General features: G+C 37.2%; 1 protein-coding gene across 1 annotated transcript in view; it reads right to left on the bottom strand.

The window, feature by feature from the left end:
* Positions 1–21,378, bottom strand: part of DNAAF5 (dynein axonemal assembly factor 5) — a 33,270-nt gene that overhangs the window by 8,491 nt on the left and 3,401 nt on the right. The window contains exons 5-10 of the mRNA XM_035897221.1: positions 17,826–18,058; positions 14,567–14,779; positions 12,002–12,145; positions 9,565–9,597; positions 6,800–6,968; positions 4,049–4,196 (exon numbers count right to left, since the gene is read on the bottom strand). Of these exons, the coding sequence (XP_035753114.1) occupies positions 4,049–4,196; positions 6,800–6,968; positions 9,565–9,597; positions 12,002–12,145; positions 14,567–14,779; positions 17,826–18,058 (940 nt within the window). The remainder of the gene's footprint in view (positions 1–4,048; positions 4,197–6,799; positions 6,969–9,564; positions 9,598–12,001; positions 12,146–14,566; positions 14,780–17,825; positions 18,059–21,378) is intronic.

The following is a 21,378-nucleotide window of genomic DNA, read 5'->3' on the forward strand; positions in this document are numbered from 1 at the left end:
CAGCAGGATGAAAATAGACACACCTGGCTGCTGCTTAGCCCCGTGGCCACGGGAACACTTGGTGCCTATGGGAGTCAGAGATCCATCCAGCAGGTGGCACTTAAGGTTCAGTAATAAGAAATCTGAGGTCCCATTAGACACTTCTAAATTTGTCAAAAAAGCTTTAGACTTATTACTTTAAAACACATTTTTGAGAATTAGTAATTTTCTATTAAAAAAGTTGCCAGAAAAAAAATATGGCTAATTATCACCATCTTTCCAAATTTCCTTTTAGCTCCGAAGTTAAAAAAAAGCTCTGTGCTGTATATGCTACTGTGCTATCTGATCAGTACCTGCTTCTGTTTTCAGTAAAGCCCTCTGTTAAACTGCAAAGATAAAACAATCTGTCAAAACATAAAGGTAAATTCCATCAGCATTATGTTAACCGTAATGCTACGCTATTTGTGAGACTATTTGTTCTAGTGCCCTGAAATAGTCAGTGAAGCAGTATCTGGCAATTATCTGACTCAATCATGTCAGACTCAAAATTAGATGGCCACACAACTGTGTTTAGTATAATAACAGAAAACCTTTCTATCTAAACTGTAAGAACGTTTTTAAGGGGCAAAACAAATTACTGCCAGCACCGAATGCGATTGTGTAACCAAAACTTATTACTACTTCACTACACTATCTCTCATTACCATTAAGATGTATTTTTTGCTGTTGCTGATGTAATTAAATTCTCCCTCTTTCTGTTTTCAGCTCTTACTGTTGTAAATCTGTGTAACTTAATTCCAAAAGTGAGTCATTTCCATGAAAGAACGTACTCTGTGCTATTTGTATTTACAGAGTTGAGACTTTATTCTCATCTGGATATGAGATAACGTGATCTGTACACACAGTAATACCTAGCTCTTATGCAGATATAAAAAGCAGACCTTGCCTTTACATTAAAATCGCTACTCCCATTTTATGGACTTATAAACGTAAACTTGCATTCCATGTTAATTATGTTTTATACATTTATCTTCTGGATTTGCTCCTTTTCTGCTTTTATGGCACTGCAGCACTTGGCTTTGTATGTTTGTGGATTGTTGTGTTTTGGGGGTTTTGTGTGTATGCTTTTGTGGTTTTTGTTTGTTTTCCCCCAAACATAACATCCTAAATCCAGATAATTTGGAACAAAACTGGATTTGCTTTTACAAATCAAAACCTCCAAAAGTGTTTGGCAAACAACTCTTCAGACATAAAAACTTTACATATGACTTCCTACGTTAAAGCACTAGCCGTTACAATGGCAAGCAGGATCAAGACTTCAGAGAGTCATTTAGTTCCCTCTACTGCTTTTTACTTTCTGAAGATAAACCTACTGGTTAAATTAATTGCATTGCTCTTGTTCTCAGAGGGCAGAGCGCCTCATTATGAGTTAGGCACCCTTAGCCAGGAGTGTTCTTCGTACAAACAGGTCTATTAACCTCACTGGATGTACCTAATCTTGACGAAAGGCCATTCATGCACGCTGCCCAGAGCAAAACAACTCCCGTCATCGCTATCTGTGGAGAGCCAGTGCAACGTGTGGCTATATTCACTGAGAGCATTACTTTGAAATATATTCTTCTATTATTTCCACACTGGTAATTTCCCTTTCCTGGGAATCCTAGTGAAGCTGGCAGCTCAGTGGGTTGTTGGTTCCCCCCACCCCCAATTCCATTATTTATACAAATCATTGGGTTGTAGATGAAAGATGTTTTTAATTCATCTTGTTTACCTTGACTACTGCCAAAACAAAAGTTTACTCTTTGATGATGTTCTCCACATGGTTCTGCACCAATCATCTCTCTCTGTCAGCAGTACTTACATGCTCTAACTTAATATACTCACCTGAGCACTTCAGAAACTTTCAGATAGAGAAGTGCTACCAGTCCTGCTGTACAGGTGAGAAAGGATGAATAAGGCTATATGTTAATGGAGAAGGCCTTCCTACCTCCTAGCCACCCCAGCCAGGAACGGTGCAGGTCAGGACTCTGTAGCACGCCATGTAATGTACCTGTCATACTGCTTAAATGCAGCCTAAATGATTTTCTGTAGATCACAAATGAGAGGCAGAACAGAGAATTTAACTCAATTCTTCAAATGCTATTCTGCTGTAATCTGTAATGCTATTTCTGAGGAGGAAGAGCAGACGACCAAATGACTGAAAACATATAGAGAAAAAAATGCCAGTGAGACTAACTTGTTGACGAGGTCCGAGTTTGATGAAACACTCTGAATGAGCAAACATACCATACATGGTTTTAAAAACCAATGTAGAAAATAATAAATGTGACTGTATGGCAGATGAACAGGTGCTAATCATGTATTCTGCAGTAAATAAAGGACAATAAAATTAGGCCATAAAAGAAAACAAATAGACAGGAGAGAGTCGCATTATCCCATTTTTAGACTGAAATACACTATTATACACTTAGCAAGCATTATTGTTGTGTTCAGGGCACCACAGAACACATGAGATGACATTTCTTGGCTCCATGTTCTCTGCATTCTCAGTTAGATGATACAGATCTGAGATATAACAGATTATTTTACAACAAACAGTCAGATCCTGGAACACTTTAATAGTTTTCAAAGTGCTTCTCTTTCTTTCTTTCAGGAAGATTCTTGCATATCTAGATTGATCTTGTAACTACCACCCAGTTACATGATTATTTAAACAGGTAGTCCACTGACTACAAAGAGATTTTTCATATGAATAATATATTTTAATATTGGATCCTGAAAATATGGAAACAGATAACAACACACTTAGCACAAAAGCTTTCGTTAAAAAAGGACAGCTTCACGATATTCCATCCTAAGCACACTAGCTCAAAATCTATTAGGGCATGCGTTAGCAGAGATTCTGCAGCTTTTCTGGAAACCCCCACTGAAGGGGAACACCAGGGCTGGTTCCTCTTTCTCCTGCATTATAGGGTGCAGGCCAAAAATACACTAAATGTATCTAAAAATGGTACAAATTCACCTACATTCATAATACCATGGCCTCATGGAACCTGAAGGAATGTTCAACATACCAGAATGCCCACTGAGTGCCAATTTGCTCATCAGAATAATGAAAAAGCTTTTAAGTATAAGTGGCCGTTGCTAACAAAGTACTTCTAGGAAGAAGACTTCCTGTGATTGATTTTTTTTTTTTTTTTTTTAAGAGAGTTAAAAATGGAACACCAAAAAAAGCATCAGAATGCATTTACAAATTAAATGCAGCAGGCACTGGGAAAAGCAGAGCAGATACGGTTTACGTATTCAGGACAACTTTGCAGAAGCATTTGCACTACTAGTAGGGCTAAATTAATAATGACAGAAGAGCCCCACTGGTGGGATTGTTATAAATGGAGGGGGTTTATAAGCACCGTAAATTATAGTTAGATTGTACTTGCAATGAATAAATAGTGCCAAGCAACAGGAGACTTCCATCATCAGTCACTGAGAGTAATAATAATTCCTTATCAAACATTTAGCTTAATACTTTTTAAACACCATGCTATGCCATGGGTATTTTTAAATGCCCTTTTTTGGGAGTGCTTTATTGTTTCCTTACAGTGACTACAGGCAAAGTTTAAGGACTTAGGAAGCTGGCTAGGAGAAAAAGAAAAAAAAAAAAAAAAAAAAAAAAAACAACTCCCCCTCATTTCTTTCCTAATAATCCCCATTTTAGCTTTCAAACATACATTCTTCACAACTATAGCTCTTTATTTTCTGAAAACTATCCAGATCTGCCCGACACCCATTTTAATTCTCCATAGCAGCAGAGGTAGGACGACTACAGTGGAAGAAGTGCAGACTTCAATTTATTTATATATTTTTTTAAATTACTGCACTCTGCCCTTCTAAGCATTGTTAAAAAATACAGCAAGAAAAAAAAATGCTGTAGAAGATGCTGGGAAAGTCTTTCTTCTCCCAGACATGCTAACATGGACACAATTATAGGGGTTAAATAACTACCATGGTCATTACTTTTTCATGGCAGTGTAGTGTTCAAATAGCTGTGTGAAATTAGAACTCTACTTACCCCTGAGAATTGACGGTTTCACTTGCTTTCTGGAGCAACTGTGATAAAACAGTGAAAAGTTTTAACCGCATCTGGGGATCTTTGTTTGGCTGAAGACACGTCGTAAGAATGAGAATAAAGTTATTCAGAGCTTCACTTATGACAGGACCTAGAAAATAAACACATAAGACTTATTTCAGAGTACTCAGAAGTTCTATTGAGATGTTTAATATGCAAGTGCATTACAATTTGTAATATGCCTGGTACTAAGTAGTACTTAACTTTCCACTCTTGCATGGCAGCTGTTGATGTATCCGTGTTACATCCTATTAGGTGGTGTACAAACACCTGAGCTACCTCTCCATGGGCTCAGGTACCCACAGTCCTAGCCATGGCAGCATGGTACTCCCTCAAGATGGGTTTACTCACATGCCGGTGGCTGTACTATACTGCATGGACATACCGATGACATCCACTAGTTCCTGGGACCAGCAGTACAAGATGACATTTTGGGTGGACCAATGCATTTGAGGGGGGGATTAACTGTACTATTAACTGCTATTCACTCTGTAGCTCTGAAAGATTGAGGCTATTCACAAAGTTCTGGTTTTACTGAACTTACTGAAAAATTACACTGAATCTGGTGTGACCGTGACACCACTCAAAACAGTAGCATTAACTATGCTTGCTGCTTCTTTCAAGTTTTTCCACGTGCAGCATTCAAGGAAAAATGTTCACAACTCCCAGAGGCGCAGGAAAGGGCATGTTTGAAAGGGACAGCCTCAAAACTTAGATAGTAGAATTATTGCAGCAGTAGTCTTTCTCCATGTTTAAATAATGCTTATTTGCATTTTACAAGAGAATCTAAAATATGATGAATTTTAGAAGCTACTATTTGAAATAAAAATATTTTCCAAATTAATTCCCTAGTTTGTTAATATTTTCACATCCTGTGATGAATTGTTTTCACCACTAAACAACAAACAAACAAAACCCCTAAGCTGTTATCCCAATATTTGAAGAAATGATTTTCCCCAAACAGAAAGAAGTTTGTGCCTTTCTGCTTGATAATGATTAACATCTGCATAGCTTTAAAGAGGAAGAATCCATGTAGACTATACATATGCTTTATTCTGCAAGCTTCTCACTGTAGAATGCTCTTTCTGCTCTATGTTTGCAATAAACTGCTTTCCTCCAGGAACTTCTTCAGCTTTGCTTCCCTGTGATGCACAGTCCATTCAACCCCAGTCACTCAGAAAATCCTCCCAGGAGGAGACACAGCACTGGCATTTCTGATGACAAGAATATTCCTCACACATGGAATGGACAGATTAAAGTATTCAAGATTCCAATACAAGTTCACTAGCACTTAACAATAGCTGGACATCTAATGTTTAAAATAATAAAAACACCCTCAAATCTTCACTGTCTAGACTGAAGCAATACAAGGGTGTTGAACTGCAGTTTGCTAAATTTCTGTGCCAACAAATAGGTCTTTATTTTCACAGCATTTATTCAAAGTACATTGCTTCACATGAGTTCTGAGACATTTAAAAGATACTACTATTATATCAAACTGATAACAGCAAATTCAACAGATGGAAAATAAACAAAACCCTACACTGCTAATTTCAGCTTAAGCATACATTCCTGAAAAACAGTGAAAACTTGAGAAATTTGAAATGAGTAAACCTGATTAAATTGATTAAAACAACATTATGTGTGGGAATTAAAAGAAAGAAAGAGAAAGAAAAAAAAATAATAGCTCTAGGAGCTGCTGTGTCAGACAGAAAACACAGACAATAGCATACTACCAGTGTTGGGTGCAAGCCAAGATGTTTGCCCAGACATTTGATGATTTATTTAGCATTAAGGAAAACAGAGACAACTGTCTAGCAGTCCCTCAGTCATGGAAATGGCAGCACAAATATACAGAAAAGTTGGCCTCTCGGATCTTGCACTGAAAAAACTTTTTGTTCTTTCCACAGATAAAAAAAAAGTACTTATGCTGGTTGCTGCATAAACAAGCAAGTGGGTGCTTCACATAGGTTGTTGAGGCTTTTTTTGAGGTTCAAGGATTAAATGTGGAAGATACAGTCCCTTAAAACATACCTGTCCACACCTAACTATCTGCAGTAGCAAGAACAATACTTCACCTGTAGCTGAAGTTACTGTCTACATCCCCCTGTTAACTAACAGAAAGGAAAAAACAAATAAACAGGACTTTATTTTAATCACCTTAAAATGGTTGTCTAGATGAAAAGAACTGCCTGTCACTGCATCCTTTGCCTGTAGATGCAATCTGGAGAGCTGCAGAGGAATGTTCACCGTGCAGATCTGAATTTAGGTGAAATGTATGCCAAAGTGTTTCACTAATCTATACACAGTAACATGTAGACAGTTGAAGAATTTAAGTGAGGAAACATTTGGACAGACAGACAGTATCTTTTATAAGACTAGGGAATAGATGGAAGAAATAGATACATTTTTGGACACAATCTACATCAGTTTGTCTCCCCATAAACCTTACCCGTTCATTTACCTGAAAGTGTACTTTTAACATAAGTGCTTTTAGTATGCTCCTTGCAACTAAGGAGTCTTTTGGCATTTGAGCTGCTTCAATGTTTTTGGTTTTGTTTTCCATCACATTCTTGTGAAGTTCCTGAATATTACACTATTCATTATAAAACACAATGTGTCTGCAGGCTATCGAGATTATGACTTTAATTTCTTAGAACTGGGTGAGCTATAACACTACTAAATAAGTCGTACCTGAATGAGTTGCGATGACCTCTAATTGTAATATTTCTGGAGAATAGCATGTCCAACAATCACATGATACCGAAACCCATTCCATGAGCTGAATTATATGCTGTTTGTAGAGACAAAGGAAACTATCCAACTGCTGCACTTCAGCTAATGAAGACATTGTTTCCTCTACCTGTTAAAACAGAGACAGGATACTTCATCTTAAATGAAACAATACTATAAGGAAAAAAAAAAAAAACCAAACCCCAAAACTTTTAAAACTCATAATTATACGATAAGAACAGAAGGGACACAAGAAGATTTCCATGGTTTCTACTTGGACAATCAAGATTGGTATTTAATGCCTGCCTATACTTATATCCATTAACTTTAAATCAAAGTGAAACATTTGTCCTGATTTCAAAATGAAATCATAAGGAACACAGCAACATAACAACAAAATGAAATAATATCTAATACATGGGAAAACCCATCCAAAAACTAACCATATCATAAAAAAGCTCTTCCTAGTTTTAAAGATGTAGTGATTTTTCTTCTTAATTTAAGAATGCTTTAAAACATTAATACAGAGAGAATGTCTTACAACCCCATCTAGCAGGCTATGGCAGCTTCCAAAAAATATTGCTGTTGCAGCTCAGAGCAGGCATGGTATTTCCCCTCTCCCCCTTATTTTTTTTTTCTCCCAGTTTTAATTATGCAAGATACTCTCTCTCTTTACAGTAGCTGGGCAGGATAATTTTGAAATTCTGAACTTATATTGCTTAGAAGTACCAAAATTCACCGTTACATTTGAAATACCTTCTTCGTATTTACATTTAGACTATTTCATGAGACAGGAAAATAAAACATATACAGAGAAGAACTACTAAATGAATTCCAGGCATGGTCATGCTTGGCAAGGAAGCATATAGATTTTCTTAATCACTTGTAGCAGATGTATTTCAAAGCAAAGGAAGATTTGCTTTTATAATTCCTGAAGACTCCTGCCAGAGGTACAAAACTTCTCTAAGGAAGAGATTAAAAGCATGCTGAAAGCAACATCTATAGTCTTAGTGATTTCAGTGGACAGTGAATCAAGAATGGGGAGCAAGACACCATTAGAAACCCCACTGAGAAATAACAGAAGTCATCAGCATGGCCAGTTCCAGCAGGGAAAGATATAGTGCAGTGCTCTGAGTGACATCATTTGACTCTAAGTGGTTCAGTAGAACTACAAATTGCAGTCATATTTTTGATATTTTTAAGGTGAACTCAACCGCACAAGTTAGCTGAAACATGTCTAGGATCTTTAGAATTTTACAGACTAATCACTTGCCAGACAAAGATGTTATTATGAAAGTACCAGATGTGGAGAAAATAAATGAGATTTCGAGAAAAATACCCAATAAATCAGGATTTGCTAAGGACAAAGGTTACTCTTAAAGCAGGTTTGCCTGCCTCAAGCACAATAGATTTCTCCTCTCTGGAAGCATTCTGCCAGCCAGACAAAACAACTAAGAATAACTTATATGTAAAATATTAATTTATCTGTAAATTAATTGGAACATTTTACATGACAGAATGTGTCAAGGCAGAAACTGTTCCCCACTATACTTGGCAAGATGGTTTTTTCCATTGAACAAGAGAGAGATATAAAATAATACATTGTTCACAGATGATTTGAAATAAACTGTTTAAAGTAGTTTCAGGAGTGCAATTAAAAAAAAGGAATAAATTAAATATGCCAAAAATAGACCAATGCATATCTGCTCATTAAGAAGTGTCTCACAGTTAAAAAAAATAAAAAAATAGCAATGGTGATTTTCTTTCCTATATTTGAAAGCTAACATATTTAACGATACAGTATTTTCATGCTAAGAATCAACATGTGCCAAAAGAAGAGCCAAGATAGCACAGGCCACTGGTAATGAAACAAAATCTTATCTTTAGGTCACCAGTTAAATCACTGACAAGCTCAATGCATGTTTAACAGACTCTTAACAACTGATACAGGTTCTGTCTGTTTGGGGCTGTAAACCATACTCCTCATCGCGATACCGAAGTGCTCAGTTGGTGGTCTCGATCTTTTTCCTTAGCCCTAAGCAACCAGAAACACTGATGAACACAAAGCAACGGGGCCAAAAATCAAGCAATTGCAAGTGCTCACAATCAGGTCACATCAGTTGTGGTCTCCGCTATCTCTGTGATCTTCTGTCCCCTTACAGTAAAGCCTGAATTGAAGTTCTATAATGCAAATTTTTGAATAATTTATGTTTATACTAAAAATCTTTGTCCTAAATACAGACTTATTTTCTGAACAATGAATATGTGAAGCTAGATGTAATACATTGTTCTATATGGTCTTAAGCTATTTTAACTGGGACTTCTTGCCTTCTGCAAGTTGTACAGCTCACTCTAAAGTTCTAGATTACTCAGCAACTAGGGGAAAAAAATAAAATCAAGCTGTATTTGTCTTTGTGACAACTCTGAATTATTGCAATTATGTAATCTCGTAGCCAGATTTTCTATCTGCCTAACTGAAAGAAAGGCTAATGAGAAAAAGGATTCTCATCCAAAGTACTGTCAACTTTAAAAATCATCTGTAATTGCATGAACATCTTAAACCTTTAATAATCTTTGGAGATTAACTTTTCTGTATATGAAAATCAGGCTTTATCTCCATAAAGCTGTTTTCTTTGTGGGAGTATGAATTTGTAAAGTTTTAAATGGACATTGCTGACTTTATAGACCACTGTAGGGGTAAACAGACAAGATACTGCAAAACATACCAGATCCATCTGACCAATGCTTACTTGGACAGACTGTTTAAAAAAAAAAACAACAAAAAAACCCACCCACAACACAACAAAAACCCCCCACACAAACAAAACCCAACAAAACTAAAACAATCCCCCCCCAAAATCCCACTCTCCCACTGGCTCTACCATGTGATCTTCATACCACACCCCTTTGACCTGCGAAGTCTTTTTAATATTTGTTTCAAGCTTTGTTCTATTTTACTTCTTTTGGAATAGTTTTCTAAGAGTATGCCTCCTCGGAGGCAGCCTGTCAGCTGTGGGGCCATAAATACTGATGCTACACAGGCCTTTGGAATACCATGCCTGGGAGCAAGAGAAAAGGAAGTAGAATAGCCATTGCATTTAAGGTGCACATTTGAAAAAAGACAACTTGGATAGGTCACAGTTGTACTACATGAGGATGGTTTGCTGATTTATTTGATATTTAGCTTGGGGAAGAAAAAGGAATAGAGAAGTAAGGGGATGAGATAATGTTTAGCCGAAAAAGCCCATCTATTATCAGGGCATCTACAGATGTCCTTGATTTTAAAGCATTCCCACAACATTTAAACTTTTGGTGCTGGTGGAGAGGTAAAAAGGTTAACTACTGTAAAATCAGTCTGATCTTTGTATAAAGATTAAAAAAAAAATATTATGAAACTATCACTTTTTTAAGGCTAGTAGTGCTCTTGATCTATAGGTGAAGTGTTCTTTAATAGTCAGAAAATAAATTTGAGTTTTTACTTGGCCACTTGTGTACTCCTGTGTATAATCCAACATTAACAATAATCCAGTGACTTATACCCACCTAAAAAGTAAGCATCAACAGTTCAACCAGCACCAAAAGCATGCCAAAGGCTTTGCAGAATCCAGCAACAGGCATAAACTCTTGAACACCTCCTGTACCAAAACTTTACCTAAACCATGGCCCAATGATTAATATCCACCCAAGTAAAGTGTTCTTCTCAGCCACTGACTGCCCTCATCCAACTGTGAGCTTCCCATCCTCCAGTAATGTATTTCAGGCCATCTATTCTGAATCCTAATCTAAACACACTTTAAAAACAAAAATTTAAACAAAAAAATCTAGTTGTAATTACAGCCTACAGGCCCATACTGGGTGTTTTTGGCCACAAAATAAAACTGAATTCTAGGGCCCTAGAACCAGTACATATTCTAACTCTATGAGGCTTCAACCAAAGTTACGAAAAAACATAACTCTCCAGACTCTGCTGTCCCAAATTGTAATCCCAACTCCAAACTTAATTCTGGTATTAATCATATAAAGTATGTACAGTGAGAGACACACAACCTTGGACTAGCTACGAGCCATTACTCCCGCCCCCCAGTACAGCCCATAGCCAGTGAACAAGCCTTATAAGATGCAGCCATAAGGCCAACTCCTAAGTTTCTTACCCGAGTAATAACCTTTCCTGTTATGTCATCCAAACTCACATATTAACCAGATTTCTGCAGACCACACTTACGCAGGAGCTAGTATATGCCTTAGACATCAGCGTACATTCTATTTTTATAGCGTCTGCAAGGTGCAACAATACATTCAGCTCTTCTGGCACTACTATTGCCCTAGACTTCAACCTCAACTTCAGACCCACTCTAACCCTACCACTACCCCATCTTCCAGTTCCATAAAAGAAATAACCTGTAAGATCCCAATTGCCATTGCTACCAATCTTAATTACAGCCCAGTGGATTTGCAGGATTCAACACTGAACTGGGATCTTCAAATTGTTATCTGGAAATAGATGTAGTACCTAGCAACCATGAACTGTGACCTGGCAAGGCAGAAATATCAGTATTTTGACTGACAAATAATAACATTCAAAAATCTGTCAGCCTTCACAATGACTTCTAAGTATTAACACCAGAATAGTGCCATAGGGATAGATCTTTGCAGAACAGTTTTATGACTAAACACAGAACCCAAGTATCCTCGTGCTTCTTTCATTCTAGCAGAGTGAATCTGATTAATTTGAAGTTAGATGTATATCTAAATATTTAACTATTACATTTCTCTATAATTTTTGAAACAGATTGCTACACGCACACGTACAGATGAAAAATAAGCAATCCCCAAACACAACTAGTAGTATTCTACAAGTTCTTCGCTCTTACAAATAAGGTTTTAATGATTTATTCTTCTGGAGAAGTTGCCTTTATCTCTTTTAAGCAGATGAAACCCGAAGTAATTTAAGCTATGGAAAAAGATGAGGAGACAGACAGAGGGTACAGTCAAGGTCATGCAACACCAAATCATTTCAATCTTTGTGGACGAGCTCCTAGTTAAGGATTTCTGTGGTTTAAACCTAACAGCAAGTCAAGTAATTATGACTCTGTTTAGACAAAGTGTCTTATCAATAGTAAAAATGAGAAACACAACAAAATATTAAACCAGCTCATGGTTTACCTTTTCTTTAAGGTGCTGAGAACATGGTATTGCCATTATTGTCACCAAAACTTTCATTAGCTGCAAGCTAATTTCTTTGCAGTCTTCCTGGCATACTTCAACGAATGCTTGTACACTGCAGAGCAACTGCTCCATATAAAAGACCTATTTTTTGATAAAAGCATACATTTATTATGTTTTATTAAAAATGTAACACTTTAAGGGAGAGATATGGGAAGTGACAACAATAAAATCTGAGCACTGTATAATCCCCTAAATTGGTAACATATTGATAATTTCATATTAGTTCTTTTGATTACGTACATTCTACTTTTTATAGAATACAATATAATCCTCCTCCCACACCATTTGTTTGTATTTACCTTGTCCTGTTAACAAAATAAATGACCCTGCTCTTAATCAAACAATTGTTCCACTGTGAAGAAAAACATCAAAGCATTTTGGAACGTTTACCGATCGTACTTTCATAGAATCATAATGTTTTGGGTTGGAAGGGACCCCTAGAGGTCATCTAGTCCAACCCCCCTGCAGGGAGCAGGGACACCGCTAACCAGATCAGGTTGCTCAGAGCCCCATCCAACCTGGCCTTGAATGTTTCCAGGGATGGGGCCTCCACTACCTCTCTGGGCAACCTGTTCCAGTGTTTTACCACCCTCACTGTAAAGAATTTCTTCCTTATATCTAGTCTAAACCTACCCTGTTTTAGTTTATCATTATTATAGTACTTTCTCATTCTGAAGTACAATTTGTAAATTGATAACATATTTGTTACAACTCTTTCAAATATTATTCCATGTTTGACTATTTTGAACACAACAATAATGATTAAATATATAAACCAAGAAAACCTGATCGCCTGCTTTTATCACCGACAATTTATCTCATTTGATGCAACATAATTCCTGTTATCCCGATCCAGCTGAAGTCAATTTTGTTGTCAGTTGGTTTGCAATAACTTCTATGATAAAGTGCATCAGATATTCCATGAAGCTGTCAGATTACTTTCAATGAACATAAGAGGCCATTTTTACAAATTTACTTCCAAAAAATAAATCAAGTCTAGGAATAGGTTAACTATAAATGTTATTAATCTCATGGACATAGTCAGTCCTTAGTTAAACAGTGCCTATGCAGCATTTGCTGTCTAAAGTAAGAGAAAGATTGTTTTCCAAGACCAAAGGCTAAAGCAACTCCGCCAAATGCTTCAGCTGCAGATGAATGTGTCTATTGCCAAATGGAAGTGGTAAGCTCAAGAGCTCACAGCAACTCTGCAGATATACTTCAGGGAATTGTTATTTGAACAATCAAGTTATAACGCTTGCAGTTACATGAGTTCCTAATCATCACAGGCTTCATGGAGATTAAGGTTAATTCCTGCATCACTGGTACATATTCCATTAGGGAAGAAACCTAATGAGGGAAGAACTTCAAATGTATATCTTACATTGGCTCAAAAAGACAATTACGCTAGATTCAGTCTACACACATGAATAACTGTTTTAAAGGGAAGTCTGCATCTGACATGAAGTCAGTGTTTTCTGAAGGCGCAGCACTGCCCTTTTTTGGTCATCTCAAGAGCAGAGGCCTAACAAACTATTGGTGGAATTAAAGCTCGGATTTCCTTTGGGGGGGGGAATTGTAGGGATTCTTCTTGTGCATCTCTAACAGATCTATTTCCACATTCAAGCAATTGAAGGTGGGGGGGAGGGAAGAAAAAATTCTGGAAGTTAAAATTCTCCCCTTCCTCATTGAAGAGAATCTTTCATCTCCTTATATAGCAATTGATGAATATTCTTCAAATGCTAAAATGAAAATGGCCGTCTTCAGGCTCAGCCATTAGTTAAGGATACACTTGGGAGTAAATTTCTGATTTATAAAGGTCTTCATCCTAGATTCTCACTTAAAGAGAAGCAACCGGGCCCAATAGTTTACAAAGCATACCCCTAAATGTCATGTAAGAATACTGGCACCTTCCTTTCAAAGTGGAAAACAATAGTAATACAAAAAAAATAAGAATATTATGATATTAAGAGGGAGTCTTTCTTGGGAAATCTAACATGCCAATTACAATGGACTGTGAAAAGTTTTCGATCATTTTTGCTGATGCGGATTGAAATATATGATCTTGTTTGGATTGTGAACACAAGCACTTTAAAACATGGGTTAAACTCTGCCTCTGGATCAGCCAAGGTAGTCCTTTATCAGTACAGTGCATACTAAACAGCTTCTTCTCTCCCTGTCACGCCTTTTCATTTTCCTGCCACCATCTGAAGTCTTTTACAGCAGTTCTCGAACTTGAGCCCACATCTGCTGAGAGGATTGACTGCTAGCAAGCTTTTGGGAATAGCAGATTTGGCCAGGAGACCACAACCTGGCCCAGGGAGGATGGAAATCTCCTGTTTTGTCTCAGACACATGTTCACAACTATATCCTGAGATAGGGCGGGGTAGGTGTGCAAGGGAGGGATAGGAATGGGAGCATTTAGGGAGAACAAGGGAAAAAAACAAGTTGGAGAACCACCAGTCTAAAACTATAGTCTGTTGTGTATTTTCCAATTATCCTTACCTCTTCAGATCGTTGACAAACTCCAGCTTGTGACAGTGTGTTGCCAAGGTCGGCCAAATGAGGCTGCAAGATTTCTTTTGGGCTACCTCGAATCACTGCAGTTAGAACCATTATACAGGATGGCTTAGGTGTCTTCTCAAAGGCTGATGTGATTAATCTCAATGACACCTTAGGGCTGACAAATGTTCCAATCAACTCTGCTGCTTTCACACACTGAAAAAAGAACAGGAGTAACTTGAGGATTTTCCTGAAAACACAAAGACCATTCAACATATCAGGGGCTTTTTCTTTTTATGATTCCAGCTGTTATTTTAAACGCTTCAGCAGTTGCCTTGTAGGCCTCTTCCACTCACTCAGTAATGCTTATATGCATGAAGAAATTTTCTTGACATGTGTTCAGTAAGGACATAATAAGGCATGCAAGTACTCTTCTCAGCATCAGACAAACTTCCATGAGAAAGTAACGCACAGAAACGAAGTGTACAACTTCCAGTGTAATAAAGTCTCTAGCTTAGAATAACCAGATGTTGCAGATTTAGTGGTTTAGCATTTTGTCCTCCAAATGCTGTTCTGAGGAATGCTCTCAATGCACCCACTACCTGTCTATTAAAAGCAACAACAATAAAAGCCTGGAAAAGAATTTTGTACTATATTTTGACACTGACATTACAGATCTGGTTTAGTGTAGAAGCACTGCCATAAGAGAACTGCCCACTGCTTTCAATCTCTTACTTCTTTAACTGAAAAGGCTTGAATTACTATGTATTCCACATGATACTCACGCTCTTTGATCCCATCTCTGCCTTGCAGACATATCGGTATGTTGTATTCCACATGAAATGCCCTCACACCAGAGCTTACTCCCTGACTGATGCCTGATATTTACAATCAATCAGGTGCATGAATAAAGATATAGCCAACTACTGTGCCATTACCTGTGCAACAGGAACATTTCTTCCTAACCCATTTATTTAATGCTTGGTTCCTTTCCCCAAACATGAAAGCTTATTTCCCCTTTGTGTATAATTTTTAGTCTAGTGATTTAGCCATGGATTTTTAATTGCACCTAATTAATACTTGAATCATCCTAGCTTTTTAGTCTCGATGGAAGCATGTAGCTATGAATTCTGTAGTTTAAATCTGCACTATATATAACTGTTTCTTTTCACAAGGGTGAAGACTCAAAACAGTTATAGCATACTCTAAACAGATGTGAACCCTGTCCTCCTCCATATTTGCCATAGAGAACGAATATGACTCTTAGTGCTCTGAAAACTGGAAAAGTACAATACAATTAAACAGTTAAAAAATATGGACTGATGCATTTGTATGGATCAATTTATCCACTAATTTTAACAGGGGGGAAAAAAAGAAAAAAAAAAAAAAGACCATCTGTTCTTTTACTCTTATACATCTCTTTTGATATTATTAGGCTGGAAGAAGACACGCACATTTTCCAAGTTGGTGGCTGCTCTGAAATGGGTTCTACAGAGACAAATGATAAAGGAGATAATCACAGTATCCTGAGAAGCAGCATCACTAAGGAGATAAAAGGCATTCACAAACATAAGTTGCCGAATCTTAAGTTTTGGCACAAGGAAGAATAAAATTAAATACAAAAACCATCTCCTAATTGGGAATAAATCTCTTGAGAGCACCTGTGAGAAGATTATTGGTGGAATTCTAAGAAGGAGACAAACATGGTCAAAAAAAAAAAGGAAGGGGAAAACTACGTGCTGCTTGAACACAGTTTTCAATTTATATTTACAGCAGCAAGCACTAGATAGGAAATTTTACCAGGAGAGCCGGACCATGTGGGTTTATTCTTCTAACGATTTAGGTTTTCTTATATATTTTATACAAGCACTAGGAAACTTTAAAAGCTGCATACCCACAGTGACATATCTCCTGCTTCAACCCTAGGGCACTCATTTCCTAAGGCCCATATACCCCTTTTTGAAACAAGAAGATGACTTCTGACAGTATTCCAGGTTTACTTCTCTCCACTATCGATCACTGCGTGACTGGCTTATTTTACAAACTCAATCTCACCAAAAGGCAATATGGTCAGAGAACAGATGACAGTTCTGAAAGGGGAGGTGGAATAGGTAGAAGGGGATAACAGAGTAAGACTCAATCTCACTGAAAGGCAATATGGTCAGAGGACAGATGACAGTTCTGAAAGGGGAGGTGGAAGAGGTGGAATAGGTAGAAGGGGATAACAGAGTAAGAATTTGGGGAAGAGGAGGAACAATTCAGGAAAAATTAAAGAAGACAACAATTAGTACTGAGAACGACTAAAGACAAGAAGAAACTGCAGGGGGGTAAAAATAAATAAAAAGGATCATTTCAGAAATGGGTATCACAGTCTACATATAGCTCAACTGATAGCAGGAACCTAAAGAAAATCCTGATTTAGGAAATCTGCTTTTCTGACCTTGGACTACTTGCATTGAGTAAACAGAACACATTCTTCCAATTTCCCAAAGCACTAAAATTTGCAGCTTTAAAAAGTCACCTGATTTTTTTTTTTGTTATATATATATGTTCTCTTGCTTGTGTAGAAATATGAAGATTTTACTCTTAAAATTGTAAAAATGTTTGTATCACTTGTCTATCCTCTTCTAAATTTATCTAATGTCTTCAACTACATGTGTTTACTGATACTGTTGATCAAAGTCTCAACAGCATCAACTGTTAGGAAAAAGGATACTATTTACTCCTCACCAAAACCATGGCCGGCGGGAAGAAAGGAGCATTTTACAAGCATTCAGCCAAATATTCAAACCCTGAATATGGGTATCACATGGAATAAACATACTTCAATGTAGGTTAGAATTATGGTTGGATTATGAAGCAGGGGGAGATAAGTGAAATTAACTTGAAAGGGCATGACCTGCACATTTTTTTAAATGGAATTTCTTGCCCCAAGGCTTTTATACTATAATCCACTGCTTATGATTTTTAAAGAGATCATTATCAATGCTTCATGGGGTTGGCATATCAACTAAAGAGTATTTAAATAACTTTATTACTGGCCTTCACATGAGTAATACAAGAATACATTTATTTTAACATAGTATATATGTATAATGTTCACATATTTTTAACATCCATAAAAACCTGAGCCTGATCCTTCAGTCATGGGCAATTTCCAGTGACCTAAGGTAAGGTCAACCCTCAGAGGACTGACTCAAGACTATAAAGGATAGGGTTCTTTATTCAGCGTACGGTAGGTACTTTAACAGAGTAAACTTACATTTTTAACCACATCACTTTCTTCATCCAAGCATGCTTGGTACAAAGTTCTAAGCAGTAGCTCCATGTGTTGTGTTATGTGATCCTCTGCATGCAGCAACAAAGTATACAGAAGCTGGGATGCTTTTATTCTTGTGCTTTCAACCCAGTCTGTTATATCATGACAGAGACCTGGAAGAATTTTGGAGAGGTTTCTTGACACAAGTTCCCGACAACCTAGTCCTGGTCGAGTCACTAGAAGAAAACAAACAAACAAAACAAAAAAAAAAAGGAAAAAGAAATATCAAAGGAAAAATCAATGTACATTAATCTTCAGAAAAGTTTGAAGGCTCCAAGATAAGAGCCTTGTTTCAGCAAGGAAAAAAATATTCCAAATGCTGCTGAGGAATTTACCTGTGCAAGTTGCATTTCTTTAATATATACTGCAGAATTTAAGCTCCAAGCAGCTCTGAAATTTTATGTATTTATTACTGGATGGTGATTTAGATCACATGTTTTAAAATGTTTACAGAAGGAGAAGAGAAAGAGAACTTAAAATGAATATGGGATATCACCCACTTGGGAAAACACTGCTTAATAATTTCCTTTTAATTTTTGTAGCAACACAAATCCCATTAAAAAAATAAACTGAAATACAGACAGGGAGAAAACAGAAGAAAGACTTTTGCACACAAACGTCGTGGTATCACTGAGTTAAATTTAATTGGGAGGGGGCAAGAAAGACAGAAGTCACAAATAGTTCAGGGGACATGAACTGCAGTAAAACAGACAACTTCAATTGTGCCCTCTGAAGGAAAAAGTTAAAAGTGTATCTAGCAAATTAAGAGTAGAAAGGGTACTATGACTGGTACAAGTGCTGTGTAATAGATCAAGCCAACAAAACCGATATTATTTTTAAAATCACAGCTATTATACAATCTCTTTGCTAAGGCCTTTTCAGGAAAAGTGGCTCACTGATAAGTCTCTCTGTCTGATTTTTATATTAAATAACACATTTCAAGGTGAAGTGTAAGATTATACAGGAGTTGGGGGAGTCTTCCCCCCCCCCCCGATTAAATTTCATTTGAGAAGATTTTGTGGAAAGTGAGTTGTTCTTGTTGTTATTTTTTGTTTTCAAACAAACCCTCAAAGCATTACAAATACATATTCCCTACCTCCATAGAGGATGCAGGTTATTCTAGAGAACTAATAAACTTAATTCCCCAACAAATGCTTACTGTTCTGTCTGGTAATCATCAAATTTACATCTTAGCTCATTTATAAGTCACTGAGACTCAGAGAAGCAACTTGACCAATATCACAAGCAACTATCAAGCCCCCACTTCTGTACTTCACAGCAAGCTAAGACCACGCTTTCCAAAAGAATTGCAATAAACTTTTGTAGTGATTTTTGCTATAGGATTTTTTTCCTTTACACTGTACGTGCTTATACAGACAAAACCTGAAAAGTTGTTCTCTAAGAATGACCAATTTATTATTGCCACTCATAGTAGAATCATAGAATCATAGAATGTTTGGGGTTGGAAGGGACCCCTAGAGGTCATCTAGTCCAACCCCCCTGCAGAGAGCAGGGACACTGCTAACCAGATCAGGTTGCTCAGAGCCCCGTCCAACCTGGCCTTGAATGTTCCCAGGGATGGGGCCTCCACTACCTCTCTGGGCAACCTGTTCCAGTGTTTTACCACCCTCAGTGTAAAAAATTTCTTCCTTACCTCTAGCCTGAACCTACCCTGTTCTAGTTTAAAACCATTTCCCCTTGTGCTAACACAGCTGGCCCTACTAAAAAGACGTTCCCCATCTTTCCTATAGGCCCCCTTTAGGTACTGGAAGGCCGCAATCAGGTCTCCCCGTAGCCTTCTTTTCTCCAGACTGAACAAGCCCAACTCTCTCAGCCTGTCCTCATAGGACAGGGGCTCCAGCCCTCGGATCATTTTTGTAGTATTCACATACTGTTTTGAAAAAGAAACATTAGTCATTAAGAGGTGCCAAAAACATTGAATGTGTGAGTATATTTTTCATTTCTGATACAGAGTTCTCCTGTAAACGCTTAGAAAGGAAATGACCGAGTTGTTTTGGCATACTTTCCCACATTGGTCCGTGTAACTACAAATGCTAAAAGGAAAAAAGGGACTGAAGTAAACGGCCTGAAGAACACAAAAGGCTTATAGAAATGCTTATGAAATACTTAGAGCAGGAAAAATAAATTCAAGCATTAGGACATGAATTGCTGCTTCTCTTGTCAATGAAGGATAACATTTTGGATTATGAAAACTGATAATGAATAGCAAAAGGTCAAATAAAGAAATCAACTTGAGACAGCAAATACAGACTGGCATCCTATTCCACCTGAGGCAGAATTTTGTTTAAAGAATTTGGACCATTCTTTATCAGTAGTTCCTTCATTTCAGATGTTCAAAAGCAGGCATTTATCCCTGTAGCTACTCCTGTCAAAGACTTCCCTGCTATAAACGGTCTGCACCTCTATCCTAAGGCAATGAATGCTGTTGCTCAATGGAAAACTATTCTGCTGGTTGGATGACACCAGGTATGAGGTCTAACTCAGCTCTTCCTCTGACCTGCAATATCTGTCATCCTGAGATCAAAGCACAGGGGGGCTCATATGTCAGGTTCATTAGTTTGACAGTTGGACTAAGACAGTTAAGTAAAATGTACTATAAACTCACAGTTATAAAAAGATATTCCAGGAATAAGTCAGAAGCAAGAGCAACAAAGTGTTAAAATACATCCTTATCATATTATAAAAAAATACAAATGTGTGTGGAGGGGAAACATGGGGGAAAGACAGACATAGTCACAACTCACACACATGCAGTCTGTGGCAAGACACCACAAATTAACACTTGAAAAATAAGGTACACTAGCGTCTTTGACAAAGTTTTCTAAGTAGATGATCACCCTTTCCTCTCATTTTTCTTCTATCACATAAAGCCTGACTGTTAATAGTACATACAACGTGGAAGTAAAGATAAACAGCAGGAAATTATATCTTAAAGTCACCATTAACTTCAGACTCAAGCGCGTACATATGTCACATTCAAGCCTTAACTGCCCATTTCTACCAAGCATGATGCATGAAAAGCCAATTAAATGCAGGGCTGAAGTGTTGCCCAAATTTGTGGAACATATTTATTATGTTAAGAAGATTATTTCAGAAAGTTTAATTTATGAAGTAATTGATAGATGTCCCTTTCTAAAAAAAAAAAAAAAAAACCAAACCCAAAAGTCCACACACATATGAAACCCAAACACACATAAAGAAAACTGAATAAGGAAACAGTATTAGCAATATAAATGATAACAACTGTTTCAAGGACTAGCACATATAGCTTTGATGACCTTCACTATATGATAGTCATTACAAAATAAGCGACTGGAGCTTAGACACTAAACTTCAACAGTTTACATACATTAAAAAGTTCTCTGACTGCCAAAAAGAGAAGTATGTTTCTGCCATCACTAGTGGAAGTAAAAGCATTCTTTACCATTTACAACCCCCTGAGGTAATAGTATACATAAAATAAGGGCGGGGGGGG

Source organism: Egretta garzetta, unplaced genomic scaffold (genome assembly GCF_000687185.1).
Source record: "Egretta garzetta isolate BGI_Z169 unplaced genomic scaffold, ASM68718v1 scaffold57, whole genome shotgun sequence".
Taxonomy (NCBI): domain Eukaryota; kingdom Metazoa; phylum Chordata; class Aves; order Pelecaniformes; family Ardeidae; genus Egretta; species Egretta garzetta.